General features: G+C 49.9%; 1 protein-coding gene across 4 annotated transcripts; it reads left to right on the top strand.

Annotated features, from left to right (window-relative positions):
- Nucleotides 1–331: 331 nt before the first annotated feature.
- On the top strand, nucleotides 332–25,148 carry TNIP2 (TNFAIP3 interacting protein 2). 4 transcript variants are annotated; one of them, XM_082838583.1, is made up of 6 exons: nucleotides 332–651; nucleotides 20,402–20,686; nucleotides 22,109–22,198; nucleotides 22,979–23,245; nucleotides 23,351–23,455; nucleotides 24,793–25,148. In XM_082838583.1, the coding sequence occupies exons 1-6, from the start codon at nucleotides 373–375 to the stop codon at nucleotides 25,054–25,056; spliced, it is 1,290 nt and encodes a 429-aa protein (XP_082694709.1). In that variant the 5' UTR covers nucleotides 332–372; the 3' UTR covers nucleotides 25,057–25,148. The 4 variants fall into 4 exon arrangements, with proteins under 4 accessions (XP_082694709.1, XP_082694708.1, XP_082694710.1 ...); XM_082838582.1 differs by having other exon boundaries at nucleotides 23,351–23,470; XM_082838584.1 differs by lacking the exon at nucleotides 332–651 and adding an exon at nucleotides 10,463–10,670 and having other exon boundaries at nucleotides 23,351–23,470.
- Nucleotides 25,149–25,545: the final 397 nt, after the last annotated feature.

Genomic DNA, 25,545 nt, shown 5'->3' with positions numbered 1-25,545 from the left:
TAACTACATCGCAGGCCGTTTGACCCCCCCTCCTCGCCCGGGCCCGAGTCTCCGAAAGCTCCCCGACTCGAGGCGATGGGGCGGGTGGGACACGCCAGTCACCCGCGGGCGGAGAGGCCGCGGGCCGCGGGCGGGACAGGACTGGGGCGGGGCCACGTTCCCGGCGGCGGGCAGGGCCTGGCATCTCGGCAGGGGGCGGGGCTTGGCCTTTCGGCGGGGGGGCGGGGCCTGGCCTTTCGGCGGGGCGGGCGGGCCCGGGATCTCCGCGGGGGGCGGGGCGCGCCGGGAAAAGTTCCGGGAAGGTGGGCCTCCCGCCCAGGCCCGGCGCGGAAGTTGCGGGTGGTCAGTACCCTGTCGGCCGGGCCCGCAGCCATGTCGTCTGGGAACGCGGGGTCTGGCGGGCGGGAGGGCGCCCCGCGCGCCGCTGCCGCGCTCTGCGGCCTGTACCACGAGGCGGGGCAGAGGCTGAGGCGCCTGCAGGACCAGCTGGCCGCCCGGGACGTCCTCATAGCGCGCCTCCGCGCCCGTCTGGCCGCGCTCGAGGGGGACACGGCGCCGTCGCTCGTGGACGCGCTGCTGGAGCAGGTGGCGCGCTTCCGGGAGCAGCTGCGGCAGCGGGACGGCGGCGCCGCGGAGGCCGCGCTGCGCCAGGTGCGGGGCGGAGAGGGCGCAGGCGGCCGAGGGGCCGCAGGCGGCGGAGAGGCCGCAAGGGGGCCGCGCGAGCCACGCTTCCTCGGCGCGCGGGCCGCGTGCCCGCCGTGTCCCCGGAGTGCGTGCGCCCGTCGGGCGTGAGGGCTGTGTGGTCTGGTTGGGTCTGAGCGGTTTGTGTCTGGGGGGTTCTGGGCGGGTGCGCGCCGCGTTGGTGAGTGTGTCGTGTCGGGCTCTGAGGGTGTGTGCGTGGGTTGTGTTCCGAGCGGTCTGCTCCCGCGTTGGGTCTGAGGGCCGTCTGCCTGTTTGAATTCTGAGGGGTTGTGCGCTTGTGTTGGGTGTGAGGAGTGTGTGCCTGTTGGGTCTTGAGGGGTCTGACCGTTGTTGCGTTTGAAGGGGTGTGTATTGCTGGCTCGGCTTCTGAGAGGTGTGTGTGCCAGTGTTCATCCGGGGGTTGTGTGTCCTTTCCGGCTATAAGGGAGGTGTGTCGAGTTGAATGGGGCGTGTGCGCGCGTTCGTGTGTGTGCGGTGTTACCATGTTGGGTCTGAGGGGTGCGTGCGGCCCTGCTGGGCTCTTAGTGTTGCAGGTGTGTCTGTGCCTGGCGTAGTGTGTTGCGTGTGTCTGACTTCGGAGGGGTGTGTGTGCCTGCGCAGGGTCTGCTGCTCGTGTGTCCCTGAAGGTTCTGAGGAGCGTGTGCGCCCGTGCTGGGTTCTAGGGTGTGCTTTGCGCCTGTCTTGGCTTCTAAGGGGTCCGTGCGCTTGCGTTAGTTACGGGCTGTGTGTCATGTTGGTTCTGAGGGGTGTGTGTTTGGGTTATGTAGAGGGTCTGCTCCCTCGTTGGCTTCTGAGGGCTGTGTCTGTCCGTGCTGGTTCTGAGTGTCGCGTGGGCTCACGTTGCGTTCTGGGGGCTGTGTGTACCTGTGTGGGTGTGAGGCTTGCTTTGTCATTGTCGGTTCTCAGGGGTGTACCTGCCGGGTTTGGTTCTGCGTTGGTTCTGAGGAGCGTGTGTCTCTGAGTTGCGTGCTGGAGGGTGTGTGTGCCCGTTTCTGTCCTGGGGGTTGTGCCCCTGGGTCTAAGGGTGGTTGCGTCCGCGTCGGTTCTCGGGTGTCCGAGGGACCTGCTCCCCTGTCAGGTCTGAGGGCTGTGTCTTCCCGCGTTCCGCTCTGAGAGGTTTGTGCTTGTGTGGCTTCTCAAGGGTGTGTGTCTGTATTGGGTCTGAGTTGGGGGTGTGTGTGTTGACTCCGGATGTGTTTGTCCCTGTTGGGTCTGAGTTGTGTGTGTGCCCCTGTGTAGAGTCTGGGGCTGTGTCTGCGCCCCTGGTGGGTTCTGAAGGGTGTGTTTCCTCAGTTGTGTTGAGGGCTGTGTGCCTGTGTTGTGTTTGAGGGTCATGTGTGTCCATGTTAGTTCTAAGGCGTATGTGTTTGTGTTGGTTCTGAGGCATGTGTGTGTGTGTTGGAGTCTGAGGAGTGGAGTCCTTGTTGGTTCTCAGGGGTGTGTGTGTTCATGTTGTGTCTGCGGGTTATGTGTCTGAGTGGTTCTCAGTGGTGTGTCTGTGTTGGGTGTTGAGGGTGTGTGTCTGTTCTGAAGGGCGTCTCTGCATGTGTTGGGTTCTGAGCAGTGTGTTCCCGCATGAGTCTGAGGAGCGTGTACCCCGCTGGTTTCTGAAGGGTGTATGCCTCCATGTTGGGTTCTGAGTGGTGTGTGTGTGTGTGCGCACACGCCTGTCTTGAGTTCTGAGGGTATGTGTGCCTGTTTGGACTCTGAGAGGTGTGTATGTGTGTTGGGTTCTGAAGGTTGTCTGTCTCTGATGGTTCTGAGGGTTGTGTGTGTGCTGGTGTTAAAACTGATGGTTGTGTACCAGGTGAGCTCAGAGGGGTCTGCTCCCATGTTGGGTAGGAGGGGAATGTGTACCTTTCTTGGGTCTGAGGGTTGTGTGTCTGTGTTGGGTTGTGGCGTGTGTACCTGTGTGGTATATGAGGTGTGCGAGCACTTGAATTGGGTTCTGAGGGGTGTGCTCACCTGTGTTGGGTCTTCAGTTTGTGCCCATTTTGGGTTCTGAAGGATGTGTGTGCATGATCAGTTCTGAGGGGTCTGTTGCCGTGCTGGGTTTTGAAGAGTGTGAGTGCCTACACGGGGCTCTCAGGGGTGTGTGTGTGTCCATGCTGGGTCTGAAAGGTGTGTGTACCTTTCTGAGGGGTGTGCGCCTGTGTTGGGTCTTAGGGATGAGTGTGCATGTTATTTGTATTTGGGGCGTGTGTGCACCTGGAAGGTTCTGTGCACGTGTGTGTTCATGTTGAGTTCTGCATTGTGTGCGCAGACATTGGGGCTGGGTGTGTGTGTAGGACATGCGTATAGGCTCCTGGTGTGTGTGTCTGAGTTGGGTTCTTGGGTGTGTTTGTGTTGGGTTGGGTTCAGGGCCACATGAGCCGTAGTTATGTTCTGGATCTCCTTTAGCCCCAGCTGTGAATGTATCTTTCAGTAGTAACACTCCTGCTCTGCTGGGAGTGGTGACAGAGTGGGAGCCTGCCAGGATGTCTGATAATAGACTTAAATCCTTACTTTTCCTCCTTCATATCCTTGTCAGCGATATCATGTCTATCTGTGTGAAATATTAAACACCCAGGTCAGGAGCGAGAGTAACAGTATTTTTCTACAACAGTTTGGAAGTGCCCCAAACATTTTGGTGAACTCTGGTCTGTTATCCCATTCGGTGCATAGCTATTATCTGGGTTTTCCCAGGAAAGGAATTAGGCCTGCAAAAGACAATTTTCACTTCCAGGCTTGACCCTGCAGCCGGATTTTAGAGTGAAAAAGAGGCACGCCTTTTTTTCTTTTAATAAAAGTAATTTTGAATATCTGAAAAATAGAGAAAAGAATAAAAGAATAGAATAACCACCACCATCCCACCACAGAGAGATGACCACAGAGCATAATCTCGTGGCCTCTTCCCTGCCTTTCATGTAACCATAGGGTATGTATCTACTTGGCGTGTTTGAGTTCAAGCTGTCTATACAGTTTTACTTAATATCATGTCAATATTTTCCTGTCTGCATCATTTTAAATGCCTTTAGAAGCCAGATGTCTTCCTCGCTCCAGCTCTCTCCCTTTTCCTGGGCAAGGTGCATTATTACTCATCAGGGCAGAAGGAAGTCACCTGGTCTGCACCACTGATCTTAGTGTCATGGGCACCAGGAGCCATAGATGAGTGTAGATTGGGGACCAGAGCGCATCCTACCCAGAACAGGACTCTGCTTGCAGTCTGGTGGCCATTGGTGCTCAGTTGACATGTGTCCCCAGCATCCTGTGGCTCCAGAGCCTCTAACCAAAACCCAGACAGAGTCAGGTCTGTAATCCTAGTACTACTGGTCCTTTCAGCGTAGGTTTTTTTTTTTTTCTGTCTGCGTTGGGTCTTCGTTGCTGTGCGCGGGCTTTTTCTGGTTGTGGAGAGCGGGGGCTACTCTTTGCTGTGGTGCGCGGGCTTCTCGTTGCAGTGGCCTCTCTTGTTGCAGAGCACGGGGTCTAGGAGTGTGGGCCTCAGTAGTTGCAGCATGCGGGTTTAGTAGTTGCGGCATGTGGGCTCTAGAGCGTGCAGGCTTCCGTAGTTGTGGCTCATGGGCTCCAGAGCGCTGGCTCAGTAGTTGTGGCGCACGGGCTTAGTTGCTCCGTGGCATTTGGGATCTTCCCGGACTAGGACTCGAACCGGTGTCCCCTGCATTGGCAGGCAGATTCCTGACCACTGCACCACCAGGGAAGTCCCTCAATGTAAGTTTTGTTTTAGGATTTTAAATTATTTCAGGAGCAATTTAATATCTGATGTCTTATGCAATTAAATATTTGTTGCTTACCCCTACATCTTTCTGGGGTTGGTCAGAGAACCTGGGGAGGAATGGAGATGTTTATCACCTCCCAGAGGCCCTGGATTCACTGAAGTAGCTGTGCAGAGTGAAAACAATGAGAGGAATTGGTCAACAGGTTGGTCTCATCAGTGGCCATGTCAGCCAGCTGGTTAGGAGCAGGGACCCTGGATTGGTGAGGACTGAGGGCTCCCAAAGAGGATGCTGAGGCTCACAGGTGTGGATGGACTGCCAGGTGACCAGTGCATCTGTGGCCAAGGTGTAGCCAGTGTGTGATGGGACCAGATCAGTCTTGAGAATTCTGGTCTTTTTTGCCACCACAGTGGGACTCAAGACGTTGCCTTATTTGTAACATGAGGCCTGGATGGATGACTCTGCAAAGCTCTTCCAGTTAAGATTTTCTGGAATGATGGCACTGATTCGTTGTGCAGGCTGTAACTGCTCAACCCCGTCTCACCACTGCCTTGGGGACTAGCCTCATGGACCCTGCTTGGTCCTGATGTAGCAACTTGTGGCTTTTCTTTCCCTATGCTGCCGTGCTCTCTGTAAGTGGAACAGCGTACACTCTTTACAGTAGGTTATATTAGGTTTTGCGTGTGTGTGTGTGTGTGTGTGTGTGTATTGTGTGTGTATTGTGTGTTTGTTTTTACCATCTATCGTCATACCTCTTTTGATCTTGTACAACTGAAACTATACCATTAAACATAATTCCCCACCTCCCTACTTTGTCCCCTACCGACCCCTCCCCTCCCCACCCCCCACTGGCAACCACCATTTTACTCTCTGTCTCTATGATTTTGACTACTGTAGATACCTCCTATAAGTAGAATCATGCAGTATTTGTCTTTTTGTGACTGGTTTATTTCACTTAGCGTGATGTCCTCAAGGTTCATCCTATTGTAACGTGTCAGAATCTCCTTCCTTTTTAAGGCTGAATAATACTCCATTATAGGTATATACCACATTTTGCTTATCTACTCATCTGTTGATGGACACTTGGGTTGCTTCCATGTTTTAGCTCTTATGAATATCACTGCTGCTATGAACATAGGTGTGCAAATATCTCCTCGAGATCCTGCTTTCAATTCTTTTGGGTGTATACCCAGAAGTGGAATTGCTGGATTATATAATAATTCTATTTTTAATTTTTTGAGGGACTTCCATTCTGTTTTTCCACAATGGCTGTACCACTTTACATTCCCACCGACAGTGCACAAGTGTTCAAATTTCTCCACATCCTCACCAATATTGTTATTTTCTGTGTTTTTGATAGAAGGCATCCTAATAGGTGCATGCTAATTTAGTACAAAATGATTGTAGTTTTGATTTGCAATTCCCTATAATGATTAGTGATGTTGAGCATCAATTCATGCGCTTACTGGCCATTTGTATATCTTCTTTGAAGAAATGTCAAGTCCTTGGCCCATTTTTGAATTGGGTTATTTTGTTGTTGAATTTTATGAGTATTCTACATTCTGGATACTAATTCTTATCAGATATATGATTTGTAAATATTTTATCTCATTCTGTAGGTTGCCTTTTTACTTGTCTTTTGATGTGCAAACTTTTCATTTTTATTTTCATTAAAAAACTTTCCAATTTGTCTGCTTTTTCTTTTGTTACCTGTGCCTTGGGTGCCATATCCAAGAAATCACTGCCAAATCCTGTGTTATGAAGCTTTTGCCCTGTGTTTCTTCTAGGAGTTTTGTAGTTTTAGGTCTTACATTTAAGTCTTGGATCCATTTTGAGGTAATTTTCATGTATGGTTTAGATAAGGGTCTAACTTCATTCTTTTGCATGTGGATATCCAGTTTTCCCAGCACCATTTTTAAAAAAGACTGTCCTTTCCCCACTGAATCGTCTTGGTACCCTTGTCAAAACCATTTGACTATCTAGGCAAGGGTTTATTTCTGGGCTCTCTATTCTGTCTCTCTGGTCTGTATGTTTGTCTTTCTGTCAGTGCCACAGTGTTTTGATTACTGTGGCTTTGTAGAAGTTTTGAAATTAGGAAATGTGAGTCTTTCAGCTTTGTTCTTTTTTTTGTTTTTTTCTCCTTCTAAGATTGTTTTGGCTATTTGGGGTCCCTTGAGATTCCATATGAATTTTAGGATGAGTTCTTCTATTTCTGCAAAAAAATTGAGCTTTTGTTTTGTTTTTGTTTTGGGGGGTTTTTTTTGGCTGCACTGCACAGCTTGTGGGATCTTAGTTCCCCAACCAGGAATTGAACCTGGGCCACGGCAGTGAAAAACGCCAAGTCCTAACCACTGGACCACCAGAGAATTCCCTGGGATTTTGATAGGGATTGCATTGACTTTGTAGATCACTTTGAATAATATTGACATCTTAACAATATTAAGTTTTCCAATCTGTGAACATGGGATATGTTTCTATTTATGTTTTCTTTAATTTCTTTTAATAGTATTTCATAGTTTTCATTGTACGAGTCTTTCACCTCCTTGATTAAATTAATTCCTAAGTATTTTATTCTTTTTGATGCTACTGTAAGTGGAATTGTTTCTGTGATTTCTTTTGCAGATACTTCATTGTAACTGTATAGAAATACAACCGTTTTTCACGTGTTGATTTGTGTTCTGCTCAATTGCTGAATTCATTTATTCTCTCCAACAGGTGTGTGTGTGTGTGTGTGTGTGTGTGTGTGTGTGTGTGTGTGTGTGTGTGATCTTAAGAGTTTTCTACATGTAAGAGCATATCATCTGAAAACAGATACTGTTTTACTTCCTTTCTTATTTGGATGTGTTTTATTTCTTTTTCTTGCCTAATTGCTCTGGCTAGAACTTCCAGGGCTATGTTGAATAGAAGTGATGAAAGCCAATATCCTTTTCTTGTTCTTTTTTTTCCCCAGCTGCGCCATGCAGGATCTTAGTTCCTTGACCAGGGATTGAACCCATGCCCCCTCCAGTGGAAGTCCTCCTTGTCTTGTTCTTGATCTTAGAGGAAAAGCTTTCAGTCTTTTACCACGGGGTATGATATTTGCTATGGGTTTTTCTTATGGCTTTTGTTATGTGGAGGTAGTTTACTTCTGTTCCTAGTTTGTTGTGTGTTTTTATTATGAAAAAGTGTTGAATTTTGTCAAATGCCTTTCTGCATCAATTGATATGATCATGTGTTTTTCCCCCGTCATTCTGTTAATGTAGTGTATTACACTGAACAATCCCTCCCTTCCTCCCTCCCTTCCTTTTTTTCTTTTTGATGAAATATGTTTGTGAACTTAACCACAGCAGAGTAGTATATTACCTACATCTATGTGGAACAAATCTGGTGAAAAATTTTCTGATTAGAAAAGTTTAATAATATCATTTTCATTTCATTCCAAGGGATTGATGCTGAGTCATAGAAAACAAACATCAAACACATAATTGTGCTTCATGTCCCTCAGAAGGCCTCATTCTCCTATCATTATTGTTTACTAGATATTTATCAACAATTATCTAATTGTCTTCAGATATTATAAGTGAGACTCTAATGATAAAGTTAGGAATGTCAAGAACATGATCAATTTGCAACATCTAGAAAGTAGAACCAAAGTACAGATGGAACTAATTCAAGGCCTGTCATACATAATGAAACTGATGCTCAAGAACGGCCTAGTCACTTTGCTAAAATTGGTCTCTGCACCTTCTATACAGCTGCCCAGAAGATGAATATGCTGCACCTCTTATTCTTTTAAACAGCCAAGGATAACCTTAGTCACGTATTTAGTATTACCTTTTCACTGTCTTAAAGAAGAAACCATGATGAAGCTTGCTAAAATTTTCTTGAGAGAAGTTCACAGGGATTTGTAGAACTACTTTGGGCAACAAAACTGGCTCTTTATTAGGCACCAATGAAAAGCAGATATTACACTGAATGTTGAAAAGCTGTGCACTTAAATCTGGTTCTGCCACTTTCTTAGCCATGTTAATTTGGGCAAGTCATTTAGTATTCTAGTTTTGTCATCAGTAAAACTGAAGTAATAATACATAGCCCATAGGGTTATTTATTCATTCATTCAGCCAATAGTTATTTGTTGAATGCCTGTTGTATGCCAGATGTTTTGGTAGGCCCTGGAAATGCAGAAAGGATTGAGAAAGGCAGATTCCTATCTTTATGAAGCTTACATCTTAATTGAGAAAATAGACATGGGAGAAATAATCCATTGCCTTTGTGGAAAATACGACATAGAACAGATGTACGGGATATTGTGAGGAACACAGGATTTAACAGGTATATATGTATATATATAATAATCTCATGCACATGATGGGTACTCAGAAGATGTGAATGTCACCTACCATAGCCACTCAGGTGTTTATTTACTGAGCTTGCATTTACTGGGCGTGTTCTGTATGTAAGGGGAATATGTATAAGCAGGCATCATGGGTTATATTTTTCCATTTCTCCCAATAAGTATAGTACATTCATTTCACAATGACGTGTACATTATCAGGGTTGCACCAGTAGCAGTGTTAATCTATAGCAGTGTTAATTCAGTGTCATTAGAGTGAAGAGTGCGTAGAGAATAACACAGGAAGTGGCTATAAAAGTAGATTGGGGGCAAATTATCATGGCCTTTACTACCTTATAAAGTTGTTAATTGCACATTGTATTAACCACTAGGCTAGGGGAATGCAAAGATGATCAGTATCCAATTCTTGCCCTCAAATTGTGGAATCATACATGGACATACATGATCACTGCTTGAAGCAGGTTGTAAAAGTGCTGGAGGGATGTGTAGTGGGAAAATACTGAACATAGTGTAAGTATGGAACTAAGCCAACTTAAGTCTCCAAATCAGAACACCGGTATCATAGTGTCAACTGCTATTTTTTCCTTTAGCTATAATTGACATATAACATTATATTAGTTTTAAGTGTACAGCACAATGATTCAGTATTTGTATATATTGTGAAATGACTACCACAATAAGTCTAGTTAACATCCATTGATCATGTTTTGTATGTTTAACCACCCTTGCAGTCTGTGAAAAAAATCCCACTTGTTCATGGTGTATAATCTTTTTAATATGGCATTGAATTTGCCCGCTAGTATTTCATTGAGAATTTTTGCATCAACATGCATAAGGGATATTGGTCTGTAGTTTTGTTGTAGTGTCTTTGTCTGGCTTTGGTCTCAGGGTAATGCTGGCCTCATAGAATGAGTTAGGAAGTGTTCCTTCCTCTGCATTTTTTTGGGAACAGCTTAGGAAGAATTGGTATTAATTCTTCTTTAAATGTTTGATAGAATTCACCGGTGAAGCCATCAGTTCCAGGACTTGTTGTTGTTGGGAGATTTTTAATTACTGATTCAATTTCCTTACTAGTTAGAGGTCTTTTCAGTTTTTATATTTCTCTGTGATTTGGTCTTGGTAGGTGTTGTGTTTCTATGAATTTGTTTCATCCAGGTTATCCAATTTGCTGGTGTACAGTTCATAGTACTCATTTTATAATCATTTTTATTTTTGTAGAATTGTCAGTAATGTCTCTACTTGCATTTCTTTTTCTTTTTTTGGCCATGCCACGTGGCTTGTGGGATCTTAGTTCCCTGACCAGGAATTGAACCCGGGCCCTGGGCAGTGAAAGTGTGGAGTCCTAACCGCTGGACCGCCAGGGAATTCCCTCTACTTGCATTTCTGATTTTAGTAATTTGAATCTTCTGTATTTCTTTTTGTAGTCTGTCTAGCTAAAGGTTTATCCATTTTGCTGATCTTTTTGAAGAACCAACTTTTGGTTTCATCGATTTCTCTAGTAGTTTTTCTGTTCTCTATTTCATTTGTCTCTGCTCAAATCTTTATTCTTCTTCCCTTTTGCTAGCTTTGAGTTTAGTTTTTTCTTCTTTTTCTAGTTCCTTAAGTTGTAAAGTTAGGTTGTTGATTGGAGATTTTTCTTGTTTTTAAATGTAAGTTTTATATATATATATATATATATATATATATATATATATATATATATATATTATTTATTTATTTTTTATTTTTTTGCGGTACGCGGGCCTCTCACTGCTGTGGCCTCTCCCGCCGTGGAGCACAGGCTCCGGACGTGCAGGCCCAGCGGCCATGGCTCACAGGCCCAGCCGCTCCGCGGCATGTGGGATCCTCCTGGACTGGGACACGAACTCACGTCCCCCGCATCAGCAGGTGGACTCTCAACCACTGCGCCACCAGGGAAGCCCGTAAGTTTTATATCTTTAGATTTCCCCCTTAACACTGCTTTCACTGGATCCTGCAAGTATTGGTATGCTGTGTTTTCACTTTAAGTATTTGCCTTTAAGTATTTTCTAATTTCCTTGTGATTTCTTCTTTGATCCATTGGTTTAAGAGTGTGTTTTCTAATTTCCACAGTTTTGTGAATCTTCATTTTACTTCTGTTGTTGATTTCTGACTTCATTCTGTTGTGTTTGGGGAGGAGATACTTTGTATGATGTCAGTCTTTTAAAATCTTTTGAGACTTAATATGTAGCCTAACACATGGTCTGTCCTGGAAAATGTCCCATGTGCATTTGAGAAGAATGTGTATGTTGTTGGGTAGAGTGTTCTGTAGATGTCTGTTAGATCTAATTGATTTATTGTGTTAAGTTCTCTATTTCCTTACGTATATTCTGTTTGGTTGTTCTATCATTGAGAGTAGGGTTTTGAGGTCTCCAGCTGTTATTGTAGGGTTGTCTATTTCTCCCTTCAGTTCTGTCAGTTTTTGCTTCATATATTTTGCCTGTCTGTTATTAGGTACATCAGTGTATATAATTGTTATATTTTCTTGCTGTATTAAAACTTTTATTAATGTATAACATCCTTTTTTGTCTCTTGTAGCGTTTTTTGAAAAAAAGTCTATTTTGTCTGATATTAGTATAGCTACTCCTGTTCACTTTTAGTTACTAATTGCATGGAATGTAAATATTTTTCCATCCTTCTACTTTCTTTTTTATTTTTAAAATTTTAAAAATTTTATTTTTGGCTGCGTTGGGTCTTCATTGCTGCACGTGGGCTTTTCTCTAGTTGTGGTGAGCAGGGGCTACTCTTTGTTGCAGTGCATGGCCTTCTCATTGTGGTGGCTTCTCTTGTTGTGGAGCATGGGCTCTAGGTGCATGGGCTTCAGTAGTTGTAGCTTGCAGGCTTCAGAGCTCAGGCTCAATAGTCGTGGCGCATGGGCTTAGTTGCTCCGTGGCATGTGGGATCTTCCCGGACCAGGGATCAAACCCACGTCCCCTGCATTGGCAGGAGGATTCTTAACCACTGTGCCACCAGGGAAGTCCCCATCCTTTTACTTTCAATTTATATATGTCTTTGGATCTAAAGTGAGTCTGTTGTATATAGCATGTAGTTGGATCATATGCTTTTATCCATACTGCCAATCTCTGTCTTTTAATTGGAGATTTTAATCCACTTACATTTAAAGTAATTAGTGATATGGATGAAATACTTGTTATTTTGCTATTTGTTTTCTGTATACCTTATAGCTTTTTTTGTTTCTCATTTTCTGCATTACTATGTCTTATGTTTTTTTTTTTTTTTTTCTGGTATGCGGGCCTCTCACTGTTGTGGCCTCTCCCGTTGCGGAGCACAGGCTCCAGATGCGCAGGCTCAGCGGCCATGGCTCACGGGCCCAGCTGCTCCGCGGCATCTGGGATCTTCCCAGACCAGGGCACGAACCCGTGTACCCTGCATCGGCAGGCGGACTCTCAACCACTGCGCCACCAGGGAAGCCCCACTATGTCTTAGGTTTGATTTTTTAAATTGTGAAATATTTAAATTCCTTTCTCATTTTTTTGTGGGTATATTCTGTAACTATTTTCTTTGTGTTTACCATGCGAATTACGTTTAACATCCGAATGTTGTAACACTCTAATTTGAATTTATACCAGCTTAACTTCAATAACATACAAAACCCCGCTCCCTTATAGCTAAACCCCACCCCTTTTGGTTGTTGATGTCACAGAATTAAATCTTCATACATTGTGTGCCCTCAAACATAAATTAATCTTTTAAATGCATTAGTCTTCTAAATTATGTAGGAAATAACGTGTGGAGTTACAAATCAAAATTATAGTAATACTAACTTGTAGACTAAAAATTAAAAAAATATATATATATTTATATTAGTCTCTTAAATCATGTGGAAAACAAAAAAGAAGAGTTATAAACTGTTGTTACAATAATACTAGCTTTTATAATTGCCCAAGTCTTTACCTTTATTGACATCTTTATTTCTTCATAGAGCTTTGAGGTACTGTGCTTTGAGTTAGTGTCATTTCATTTCACTCTACAGGACTCCCTTGAGCATTTTTTGCAGGGTAGGTCTAGTGGTAACAAACTCCCTCAGCTTTGGTTTATGTGGGAATGTCTTCATTTCTCCCTTGCTTTTGAAAGACAGTTTTGCTGGATATAGGATTCTTTCTTTCTTTCTTTCTGGCTGTGTTGGGTCTTTGTTCCTGTGCGATGGCTTTCTCTAGTTGTGGCAAGCAGGGGCCACTCTTCATCGCAGTGCGCGGGCCTCTCACTGTCGCGGCCTCTCTTGTTGCGGAGCACAGGCTCCAGATGTGCAGGCTCAGTAGTTGTGGCTCATGGGCCCAGTTGCTCTGTGGCATGTGGGATCTTCCCAGACCAGGGCTCGAACCTGTATCCCCAGCATTGGCAGGCAGATTCTCAACCACTGCGCCACCAGGGAAGCCCTAGATATAGGATTCTTGGTTGACAGTATGTTTTCTTTTTTAAAGTATTTATTTATTTATTTATTTATTTTATTTGGCTGCATCAGGTCTTAGTTGGAGCACGTGGGATCTTTGTTGCAGCATGCAGGATCTTTTGTTGCAGTGCATGGGCTTCTCTAGTTGTGACGTGCAGGCTTCTCTAGTTGTGACGTGCGGGTTTCTCTAGTTGCAGCACGTGGGCTTCTCCCTAGTTGTGGTGCACGGGCTCCAGAGTGCGTGGGCTCAGTAGTTGTGGCACGTGGGCTCTCCAGTTGTGGCACACGGGCTCTAGAGTACATGGGCTCAGTAGTTGCTGCGCGTGGGCTTAGTTGCCCCACGGCATGTGGGATCTTAGTCCCCTGACCAGGTATCGAACATGCGTCCCCTGCATTGGAAGGCAGATTCTTAACCACTGGACCACTAGGGCAGTCCCCAGCTGTTTTTTTTTCTTTTAGCACTTGAATATATAGGCCCACTGCCTCTGGCTTCCACAGTGTCTGATGAGAAATCTGCTAATCGTATTAAGGATTTCTTCTATGTGACATGTTGCTTCTCTCTTCTTTCAAGATTCCTCTTTTTATCTTTTGCTTTCTAAAGTTTGATTATAATGTGTCTAGGTCTTTTTGACTTCATCATACTTAGAGTTTATTGAGCTTCTTGGATGTTTAGATTCATGTCTTTCATCACATTTGGGAAGTATTCAACCATTATTTCTTACTTATTTATTTATATGTATTTATTTCTGTGTTGTGTCTTCATTGCAGTGCACAGGCTTCTCATTGCTGTGGCTTCTTGTTGTGGAGCACAGGCTCTAAGTGCATGGGCTCAGTAGTTGTGGCTCACAAGCTCTAGAGTGCAGGCTCAGTAGTTGTAGTGCATGGGCTTAGTTGCTCTGTGGCATGTGGGATCTTCCCGGACCAGGGCTTGAACCCATGTCCCCTGCATTGGCAGACGGATTCTTAACCACTGCGCCACCAGGGAAGCCCCAGCCATTATTTCTTCAAGTATTCGTTCTACCCCTCTCTCTCTCTTGCTTCTCCTTCTGGGACTCGCACAATGTGTATGTTGGTCTGCTTAATGGTGTCCCACAGGACCCTTAGGCTCTGTTTACTTTCCTTGAATCTTGATAATTTTCATTGTCCTGTTTTCAAGTTTGCTGATTCTTCTACTGATCAAATCTGCCTTTGAGTACCTCCAGTGAATTTTAAAATTTCAGTTAATGTACTTTTTAGCTCCACAATTTTTTTGGTTTCTTTTTAGGTTTTCTATTTCTTTACTTGTATTTCCATTTTATTCCTACCTTGCTTTCTTGACTTTCTCCATATCTTCTTTTAGTTTTCTGAGCATCTTTAACATGGTTGTTTTAGAGTCCTTGTCTAGAAGATCCACCATCAGGTCTTTTTCAGGGACAGCTTCTGTTGATTTATTTTTTCCTTTGAATGGGCCATATTTTCCTGTGTCTTTGAGTGCCTTGTGCTTTTTTTGTTGTTGTTTGTTTAAAACTGGACATTTGGGTGCTTCCCTGGTGGCGCAGTGGTTGAGAACCTGCCTGCTAATGCAGGGGACATGGGTTCGAGCCCTGGTCTGGGAGGATCCCACATGCCGCGGAGCAACTAGGCCCGAGAGCCACAACTACTGAGCCTGTGCCTCTGGAGCCTGTGCTCCGCAACAAGAGAGGCCGCGATAGTGAGAGGCCCGCGCACCGCGATGAAGAGTGGCCCCCGCTTGCCACAGCTAGAGATAGCCCTCGCACAGAAACGAAGACCCAACACAGCAAAAATAAAGAAATTAATTAATAAACTCCTACCCCCAACATCTAAAATAAATAAATAAAACTGGACGTTTGGATCTAGTAATGTGGTATCTCTGGAAATCAGATTACTCTCCTTGCCTAGGATTTGCTGTTTCTGTTTTTCGTTGGTTGTTGTAGATTGTCTCTGTACCAAGGATCAGCCTGAGGCATAAATGAAGGTTTTCTCAGCCTGTAACTGGGAATGTGTGGTCACTTTCAAGTTTTCCCCTTTTATGTAGTTGCTTTTTTTTTTTTTTTTTTTTTTTGCGATACGCGGGCCTCTCACTGTTGTGGCCTCTCCCGTTGCGGAGCACAGGCTCCGGACGCGCAGGCTCAGCGGCCATGGCTCACGGGCCCAGCTGCTCCGCGGCATGTGGGATCCTCCCGGACCGGGGCACGAACCCGTGTCCCCTGCATCGGCAGGCGGACTCTCAACCACTGCGCCACCAGGGAAGCCCTATGTAGTTGCTTTTGAATATCATAATCTTTAATGTCTGGCTCCCTGAAGCAGAAAAAGAAAAATTAAAAGGGGAACGAAAGGGCACTGGCCCTTTAAATCCAGTAGCACTTCAGCTGGAGGGGGAGGGTCCTATAGCAATGGGGGAGGTGCAACAATGGCCGCCTGCCTGTTTGGCCACACCTCTGTGATCAGAAGCGGGAGGCAGAGGTCAGAGCAGATACCCAGTATTTGGAGGACAGGGTCTTTTTTGCCCACCTTGGCTCCTGCAAGCTGTGTGTAGGCTGTTCCAGAAACAGGTGTATGGCCTCCAGTGGCATGGCTAGGGGTGGGATGGGTAGCTGCTACTGTAGGAAGAGCTGAAATTGACTGAAATTAACCTCAATTTACTGTCCAAGTGCTCATATGGAAGTTGCAAGTCTTTAGGACTTGAGATCCAAAACAGTCACACTAGACAGATTTCTGCCAGTGCACTGTTTTTCAGGTGAGGAGAAGATTCCCGGTGCTCCCTCCTCTGCCATATTCCCAGAACCTTCCAGGCCGTGCTCGTTTTTTGTCCTACCTGTTTGCCTGCTCCCCCCTGCACTCTTCCGGTGGGGAGGAGGTGTGCTGCGTCCTCATCAGTGCCTCCACTGCTACACCTTCAGCGCATGGCACTTGTGGTGAAGGCCCAGTGAATTGACTTTTCTTAAATTCCCTGCTTGCCCCTGTTATCTCACTCCCCCTTCAGCTGCTGCTGCAGTCTGCACATGGCCAGCCACTGAGAGCTGCCCGGGAAGGAGAGAGGAGAGGACTGTGCTGGGCTGGAGAGTGTCTCCCCCAGATTTCTTTCCACCTGGAGCCTGTGATTATGACCTTATTTGGAAGTAGGGTCTTTGCAGGGGTGATAAATTTAAATGAAGTCATACTGGCCTGGGGTGGACCCTAATCCAGTGACTGGTGTCCTTATAAGACAGCCATGTGAAGTTGGGGGCAGAGATTGGAGGGAGGCATCTACAAGCCCAGGGTTACCAGCAACCAGCAGAAGCTGGAAGAGACGAGGAAGCATTCTTCCTTAGAGTCCCGGAAGGCACATGGCCTGCTGACACCTGGATTTTGGACCTCTAGCCTGTGAGAGGATACATTTCTGTTGTTTTAAGGTACCTAGGTTGTGGACTTTGTTACGGCAGCCCGAGCAGACTAATAAAGGGACGAAGTCCAAGAGGCTACGCCTCCTTTTTTTTTTTTTTTTTTTTTTTGCGGTACGCGGGCCTCACTGTTGTGGCCTCTCCCGTTGCGGAGCACAGGCTCTGGACGCGCAGGTTCAGCGGCCATGGCTCACGGGCGCAGCCGCTCCACGGCATGTGGGATCTTCCCAGACCGGAGCACGAACCCGTGTCCCCTGCATCGGCAGGCGGACTCTCAACCACTGCGCCACCAGGGAAGCCCTGAAATCACAGCTTTTGATTTGAATAACTCTAAAATGTAGTGAAAGTCCACTCTCAGGGCAGGTCTCTCTTTACCATCCGTGTCTACTCCAGGTACACTTCTGAGCCACTGTGGAGGGCGACTAGGTCCAGCTCGGGGGAGTGTGGCATGTCTATCCCACCAGTAGTGACAAGGCCACCCCAGAGCTGTGATGCTGGCAGGGGAAGACGAGTCCAGGCGAAGGGTGGGCCGCGGCGGGCCTGGCATCTGTGACACTGGAGGGAGGGGCTCCTGCTGCGTTTTCCATGGTAAGGACGTGGGACAGGGGCCTTGACCAGCTGGCACTGCCTTCAGAAGCGGCCAGTTTTTAAAGAGAACAAATACATCCAAGGCCAGGAAACAATCAGCAGTGAGAGCCTGAGCTTTCGTTGGGGTCTGGCGTTCTTTTTCCTGTTTATGGTATTTTATGCTAAGAAGGCTGTAGTTGGTTCTCAGCTCTGTAAATGCCCCATCGCACTGTGTGGACGTGGCTTCACCCAGACAAGTGACTTTGCACCAGCCGGCACCCCAGCTATGTGGACAGGCTCAGAAGGCCACGCGTGGTGGCCCCCAGCGCCCCCTTCCCAGTCCTGCAGGTGCAGCCTGGTGCCGAAGGGCCGTCTGCTGGGAGGAGGTATGGATGCCGACAGGCCAGCTTGCAGAGAGAGGCCTCTTCTCCTCCTTTGGTTCAGGGGTGAGGTCGTCGGGGCCAAAAGGTGGAAAAATGAAAGTAATGACCTTCCAAGAGTGGGTCTCCCCTGGCTTGACTGGTACCCCTGAGATTGTGACATCTGTGAGTTGAGGGCAGGGAGGTGTGATGGTGTGATGGAGTGCCAGCGCCACACGCCTTGGGGCGGAAGTCCCAGTTGACGGGCTCATTCCCAGTGATGTGTCACACCCGTCATCACCAGTCCTGCTACTTCTTCCGCACTTGGTGGTGGACATTTCCCACTTGCCGGGGCCTGACCTCCTCATCTCCCCCGCCGCCCTCACGGTCTGCCTCGCCATCTGCCAGGCCTCTGCTCTTTCCTGTTTTGAGTCCCTGTTGTGAAGTGCAGATCTAGAACAGCCTCTTCCTCTAGGCCTTTGCTAAGAGAGCCAAACTGGTCATTCTTACTGCAGTTTTTCTTCTTTCCTCTCTTTCTCTTCATTTCTAGAGCGAAGTCCAAGGAAAATGGGAAGGAGAGGAATCTTAAACAGTCCCTGAGGGAATTCCCTGGGGGGCATCCAGTGGTTAGGACCCGGCGCTTTCACTGCCAAGTGCCTGGGTTCGATCCCTGGTTGGGGAACTAAGATCCCGCAAGCCACGCAGTGCGGCCAAAAAAAAAAAAAAATTTCCTGAGAGAGGGAGAGGTTTCCAGAATGTTTTCTGGGTCACCTGGCTGGAGTGATTCGGTCACATGCTGGGCTTATCCATGGATTGGTTATCACAGGTGCAAGGGGTGTCTGGGTGCAGGAGCGCGGGGAGCAGCTCTTGCCTCGAGGATGCGCGTGGGCCCAGGGAGCCAGTCTGGGACCCGGAGACTGGCTGTGTTCCTGAGATCCACCACTTATTGTTTTATTAATTTATTTTGTTGAGGTATAGTTAATTTACAATGTTGCATTAATTTCCACTATACAGCAAAGTGATTCAGTGACACACACACACATACATATATACATTCTTTTTTGTATTCTCTTTCATTACGGTTTGTCACAGGATATTGAATATAGTTCCCTGTGCTATACAGTAGGACCTGGTTCTTTACCCATTCTCTATATAATAATGTGCACCTGCTAATCCCAAACTCCCAATCCATCCCTCCCCCTTGGCCACCACAAGTCTGCTCTCTACGTCTGTGGGTCTGTTTCTGTTTCGTAGATAAGTTCATTTGTGCCATATTTTAGATTCCACATATAAAGTGGTATGATATGGTACTTGTCTTTCTCTTTCTGACTTTATTTAGTATGATAATCTCTAGGTCCACCCCACCAATTATTTCTTGACCCCAGTCTTAACCCAGCCATGTGACCTCTGGGCATTTATCCCGTGGCTGTATTTGCGTAAGGGCACAAGGAAGCAGCCACATGTCTGCCAGCTGGAGGTGTGTGTTCAGTAAATCTGGAATCTGTCGTGAAGCTCCAGGCTGTGGCTGAAAAGAACAAGGCAGGTTCTGTGCTGCTGTGGAATAAGGTATATTGCTGAGGAGGAGAAAAGCGTGTTGTAGCATCCGTTTGTGTAAAAGTACATGTGTTATAGATGCTTATAAACACTCTGGAAAGGTCCATGCCCAAATAGTGAGTAGTTGCCTCTGGCGAGTGAAGCTGGGGGCAGAGGAACTGCTGGGAGAAAGGAATTGAAGTTTTCATTTGCTTTCCTTCTGTATGTTTGAATTTTTTATAACCATGCACATGTTTTCATTTTAAAGCAGGTAAGAGAGTAGTAATTCAGGGTTCCGTTAGTAATGTTGGCCCTGTATTCCATTCCACTGTGCTAAGAAGGTTCTCGGTTCCTGGGGGTCCATCCCTCCTCGTGAGCACGCAGGAGGTGAGCTTGAGCGCCTCCCTGAGTGGAGCCCAGACCCTTCTCCTGCCACTTCCGCACGTGGAGCTCAGGCTCAACCCTGACTTTTCTGAAGCTGTTTTTTCATTTGTAGGATGGACTGGTTCATCCTGCTTCACCTCCCTTATGTACTGTTTATGCTGGTGATTACTTTGAAAATGGGAAAGCACAAAACTAAGGCTGGGTTTAAAGTAAATTGTAATTTTAAGGACTTTAAAAAACTTAATTGGGGTTGGGTATCTTAGTTTCCTAGAACTGCTGTAACAAAGTACCATAAACTGGGTGGTCTACAACAACAGATGCTTCATCTTTCGGTGTTCTAGAGGCCAGAAGCCCCAAATCAGGGTGTCGCTGGCAGAGATGTGCTCCCTCCGAGGCTCTGGGGGAGGGGCCTTCGTTTTGTCTTTCGGCTTCCGGTGTCTGCGGGCATCCCTGGTTTTCTTTGGCGTGCCGACGCATCACTCCAGTCTCTGCCTCTGTCGACATGTGGCCGTCTTCTGTACCTGTGTCCATGCCTCCTTCTTATGAGGACGCCAGTCACTGGATTAGGGTCTATTCTAATCCAGTGTGACTTCAATTTAGCTCAGCGCACCTTCACAGACCCTATTTCTAAGTCAAGTCACATTCCCAAGTATCGGGGGTTAGGGCGTGGGCATATCTTTTGGGGGGCTACCCACTGCAGTGGAGTTTCTACCCTTCCCATCAAGAAGTATTTGGAATTGCCGCACTTAGTAATTTGATGATGTAAAATCTAACATTATGAATTTGCTCATGAAAATAGAATTTTAGATGAAGTTTCAGTTAGAACTTTATGGGCTGAAAACTCCAAAGATAATTATTCGTTCAGAAGCCAACCTCCAAATGAGCGCGTTTATCACCTGCTGATGGGTGTCCGTGCCGGACTTTCTTCTGCTCTAGGAATGTTTGTTCCTGATATTGCTTCTTACAGTCACATCAACTGTGCTTTTAAATCTGCCCCTTAGGAGATCGAGAGACTTTCCGAGCAACTAGAAGAAAAACAGAGGGAGACGAAGCGGCTGATGAGCCAGCCGGAGCGGGAGCAGAAGGGAGTGGCCCTGCTGAGGGGAGGCGCGGCCCAGAAGGGGCGGGCCCCGGCCGCCAGCGACGTCCTGTGCCGCTCCCTGGCCGACGAGGCGCACCAGCTGCGCAGGACGCTGGCCGCCACCGCCCACATGTGCCAGCACCTGGCCGAGTGTCTGGATGCACGCCAGCGCGCAACGGGGGACGCGGGGGAGAGGAGCCCCGAGGTAGGCTGTGGTGTCAGCACGCCACGGTGCGGACCGAGGTGCAGCAGGGGGCCTCGTCTCGCGCTCAGGATCCCTCAGCCGTCATGGAGGTCGGGGGGCGCCCAGGGCCCCCCCCCCCCCGCCCCGCTCTCCATAGTGAGGGAGCCGGGCAGGGGGCGGGGCCGGGGTCAGGGGTCAGGGGCAGGCGGCCTACAGGACTGCGTGGAGCTGGGCTGTGGCTGTGTATGAGGTCTGGTCGGGGAGGGGACAGTGTGGTTTCAGCATCAGGAATTCCCTACCTGGGAGATCAGGGGGCTCCTGGCTGGGGGTGTTGGGAGCACGGGGCGAGGCCGCCCTCCCTGCCTGTCTGATTCCACGCAGTGCACACCCTGCCCCGCCCAGCCCAGATTACTCTTTTCTAGGCAGTTCTCTGATCCTCAGGGGCTGCAACCAGGCTGACTCAGAAATGCGGGGGAGGCGGGGAAAGGCCCTCCAGCCCCTTAGCAGCAGCTCCACTGGGAAGCCCGCTGGGGAGAACCTTGGTCTGAGAACCGTCTCCGCGGGTGGATTCCAGGAAAAGGGAACCTCAGAAAGCACACAGGCACATTTCAGATACCACAGTGCTCTCTGGGGGCAGGCTGTGACTCTGGGATTTTGAGTCACTGTGTCATTTCCCTCTGGGGATTTGAACACAGCCGCACGTTGTGTTTGGCCCGGGCAGGGGTGGGGCTGGAGCTCTTAACAGGCTCTACATCCGCGTCACTTCTCAGCCCTGGACTCGGCTGAGTCACCGGGGTTTCCCGGTGCCCGCTGGGTTAGGACGTGTAGTTCCCTTGTCATTCGAGGGGAATTCTCAAAAGTACCGGCACCAGCATACAGCCCACCTTACTGTTAAATGCACTGAATTCCTAGGATTCAGATGGACTTTTCAGCTAGCTCTGCCCACCGCCGTTAGGGCTGGTTTGGCACGTGGGTTTCCAGGCATGAGTCCCAAGACCCCGAGTGAGGCCCGGGTGGACTGCCGTGTACAGAATCACTGAAGTCAACCCTGCTTGCGTGACGTGACACGACAGTGTGGTGGGCCCAGAGGGAGGGAGCCGGGTCCCTGGCCGGGCCTGCTCCTGGCGGCCCTGTGGCCCTGGGCTGGAAGGTTCTCTGGTGGACGGTGAGATTAAGCTTCCTGCCCTCCCGACTCCCGTGATGATGGAAAGTCTCAGGCATGAGAAGACTGAGCGAGGCTTGGCCCCAGCGTGGGGTGGGCTTGGGCAGGGCGAGGACCACCCCTCCCCCACCCTCGGGAAGGGGCACGTCCCACCTGCCGCAGTGCGGGCTGCAGTGATCATCTGCACCCTCAGTCTCCAGGTGTGGCTTCCTACCCTCTTGCCGCACACGACAGTCACATTCGGTGACACGGTGTCTGCTCTCCGTCCCTTTCTTATGCAGCCAGCGTGTGCAGATGGGGACGGCTCTGTCCACGCGGTTGTTGCGAAGTTACGGGAGGAGAATCGACTGTTGAAGCAGAAGGTGACTCACGTGAGTGTCTGTTAGATGTCCCTCGGGAAGAACTTTCCCTCACGGCCCGCAGATGAGGGTCCTCTCCTCGGCTGTGCCCAGGGGTTGCCCCTGCCCTCGGGCCACTCCGGCTGATACGCGCAGTCCCTGTAGGCCCGACATATTTGCCTGAAAGGACGTGTAGAACACGCTTGTCATTCTCCGGCCCCCAAGTTAATTCACACGTGGATAAATGAGGTACAAGAATTACTATCAAGTACAGCTTTTACGGTGGGAAATTGTAGCAAGTCTGCTCCTGTCTATGGCGGTTGTCTGTGCCCATTGTTGCCACGTCCTAGTGTCCCCTCTGCACAGAGCAAACTGAGACTTTTTTTGGCCTTCATTCCTTTTATTTTTTTAAAATTAATTAATTAATGTATTTAGTTTTGGCTGCGTTGGGTCTTCGTTGCAGTGCGCGGGCTTCTCATGGCTGTGGCTTCTCTTGTTGCGGAGCACGGGCTCTAGGCGCGCAGGCTTCAGTAGTTGTGGCTCGTGGGCTCTAGAGCACAGGCTCAGTAGTTGTGGTTCATGGGCTTAGTTGCTCCGCGGCACGTGGGATCTTCCCGGACCAGGGCTCGAACCCGTGTCCCCTGCGTTGGCAGGCGGATCCTTAACCACTGTGCCACCAGGGAGGTCCCCAGAGGCAACTTTCATTTAAGGGGAGACTCACTCTGCTCCTTGTTGCTAGTGAATAGCTTCACAGTTCAGGTTGGCTTGAGAGCAGGTTCTCAGCCGCCACCGTGAGCGTTCCGGCCTCCTCAGGTGGAAGACCTCAATGCCAAGTGGCAGCGCTACGACGCCAGCAGGGATGAGTACGTGAGGGGACTCCACGCACAGCTGAGAGGGCTGCAGGCCCCCCTCGAGCCTGAGAGGCCCTCCCCGCCCGAGCTGATGAGGAAGGAGATCTCCCGGCTCAACACACAGTTGGAGGAGAAAATCAACGACTGTGCAGAAGCGAGGCGGGAGCTGGAGGCTGCGAGGAGGGCCCGGGACGCCGCGCTGGAGCGGGTGCAGATATTGGAGCAGCAGGTGCCCCCCACCCCGGGGCCGGGTGCTGGGGGGCGCTGGGGGCCTTTCTCTGTCTGAGCAGAAACAGCGCTGCCGTCTGACGGTTGAGTGTCTGTCTCCTCACAGATCCTCGCGTACAAGGACGACTTCACGTCGGAGAGGGTTGACCGGGAGCGGGCTCAGAGTAGGATCCAGGAGTTGGAGGAACAGGTGGCCTTGCTGCAGCGCCAGGTACCCTGCAAACAGGTAGAACGGAGGCCCATCTCCTCCGGTCCAGGCTGGGCGTTTTCTTCGTGTTTCTTTCATCGGTTTCAATCCCTTTCTGCGTCTGCCGAGACCCTGATTCTGTGCTCCGGGCAGAGCCGTGGTGCCCGGTGCCTGAGGCCTGGTGGCAGAAAACCTCCCTGTCGTACCGTGTGTGTCTGTAGAGGATGTTGACGTGGTGGCGTGTGACCTCAGGGGTGGCTGTCGGGCCTGTCCTGCACCCAGAGGGCGCGTCCTGGGCCTCGGGCTCCCTACTGGGAGCTTCGTGCACGTGTGTCCCCTCGTCGCTGTGCTGCAGGGACCCTGGTCGCCCTGTCACACACACGCAGCCCCTGAGGCTCCAGGCGTCTGCTGGCGCCCCCCAGCTCACAGCCCCCGTGCACGGAGATGGGCTGTGCAGGCGGGCAGGCCCCGCAACTCACTCTGGGCTCCGTGCCGCTCCGCCACAGGGGGTGCTTCTTGGGAGGCCGGGCCTGGGTGGGAACTGACGGTTTCTCACCGCAGGACCCGGGCGCCCACACGCCTCTTCCCTGTTCCTCCCTGGTTCCGCCCAGAGCACCCGATACACATCCTCCTGAGGGGCTAGCACCCTGGCGGGGCGGGGATGCCGAGCTTACCCCGGAACCACCCTTCATGGTTGGTGGGAGCCATCCTCAGTGCCCCATCCCGCGTGGCTGTGGACCCCACTGGTGGACAGAAGGGTGGCCCGGCCTGCCGAGGCCCGGGGCCTGTGCACCGAGTGGCCTCTGAGCCCCTTTCAGCTGCGGCCTGTGGCCGTCAAGCTTTGGGAGCACTGCTCGGCCCCTGGGCGACACCCCGGGGCAGACGGTGGTGAAGCTGTGGGCCAGGAGCCAGGGTCCCGCCGCCTGGGCTGCGGCTCCCACACGAGGCGTGATGAGCACTGGGGGTCACGGCGCTTCGGGGCTGACGTCGGGGGCGATCATGTCGGCCGTGCCACGGGCACCCCTGCTGCCTCCAGAGACCCCCCACCCCCCCCGCCCACCCAGGAGGGACGCAGTTTGCCAGGCTCCCCCTCTGCACGGCGGCGTGTGGGGTGAGTCTGCTGGGGCCGCGGCGGGGGTCGGGGTTGGGGGGAGTGCCGCCCCCCTGCCCCCCCCCCCCCCCCCCCAGCTCGGGCCTGTTCCTCTGTGAGCACAGGCAGGAGGCTGTTCACGGAGCACGTCCTCATTTGGGCCCCAGCACCAGGCAGAGCGAAGGTGCACGTCCCACTGTGCAGCAGGTGTATCTCTAGTTGCTGGAGCCTGAGGCCAACCTCGTAAGCTGTCCCTTTGCCTTTTTTCCAGGATCCTCGAGAGCCAGGCTCTTGCCGGATTCATACTGGGGGCAAAACTCCCGGGTACTTAGAGACTGATGCTTCGGAGCTCGTGGCACCCGGTGGCTGGAGGCCTGGGACGGGATCCCAGCGGCCAGAACTCCCCGCAGAGGGCGGGAGCCCTGGAGCGACCCAGAGAGGCCAGGGGGACCTTCAGTGCCCTCACTGCCTGCAGTGCTTCAGCGACGAGCAGGGGGAGGAGCTCTTCCGGCACGTGGCCGACTGCTGCCAGTGAGCCCTGCTGGCGGCGGCCCGGGGCCCGGGGGTGCTCCCAGCACGCAGCAGCGAGACACGGGGCCCCCAGAACAGGCTGGGGGTGCTTCTGAGCCTTCCCCTTGGTCCCCCGTGGGTCAGGGGGCACTTCCGGTGGGGCTGGAGGGAGAGGTGGGGTTGGGAGCATTCGTGCCCAGGAAGGCTCAGCCTCGCCTCTGGTGTGGAGTTTGACGTCCGAAGCTGTCAGTCAGGGTGATGCCGTGCGAGACGTGGCGTGCGGTTCTCCCGGGCCCGCAGGACAGACCTGTCCCAGCCGCACCTGGGGACGCTGCAGGTCACTGGGACAAGGTGGCTGCCCGTGGGAAGTGCGCCCACGCCCACCAGGAGGCGTGCACAGCTGAGCACTGTGCCTGCGCTGAAATAAGGCTGCACTGCAAGAGTGGGTGCTGCATATCCGGAACTTAAACGTGTTTATGTCACATTACTTATTTTTGTAATAAATGCACTTGCT

Source organism: Leucopleurus acutus (assembly GCF_964270905.1).
Source record: "Leucopleurus acutus genome assembly, chromosome: 4".
Taxonomy (NCBI): Eukaryota; Metazoa; Chordata; class Mammalia; order Artiodactyla; family Delphinidae; genus Leucopleurus; species Leucopleurus acutus.
This window is presented reverse-complemented; position numbering and strand designations above follow the sequence as displayed.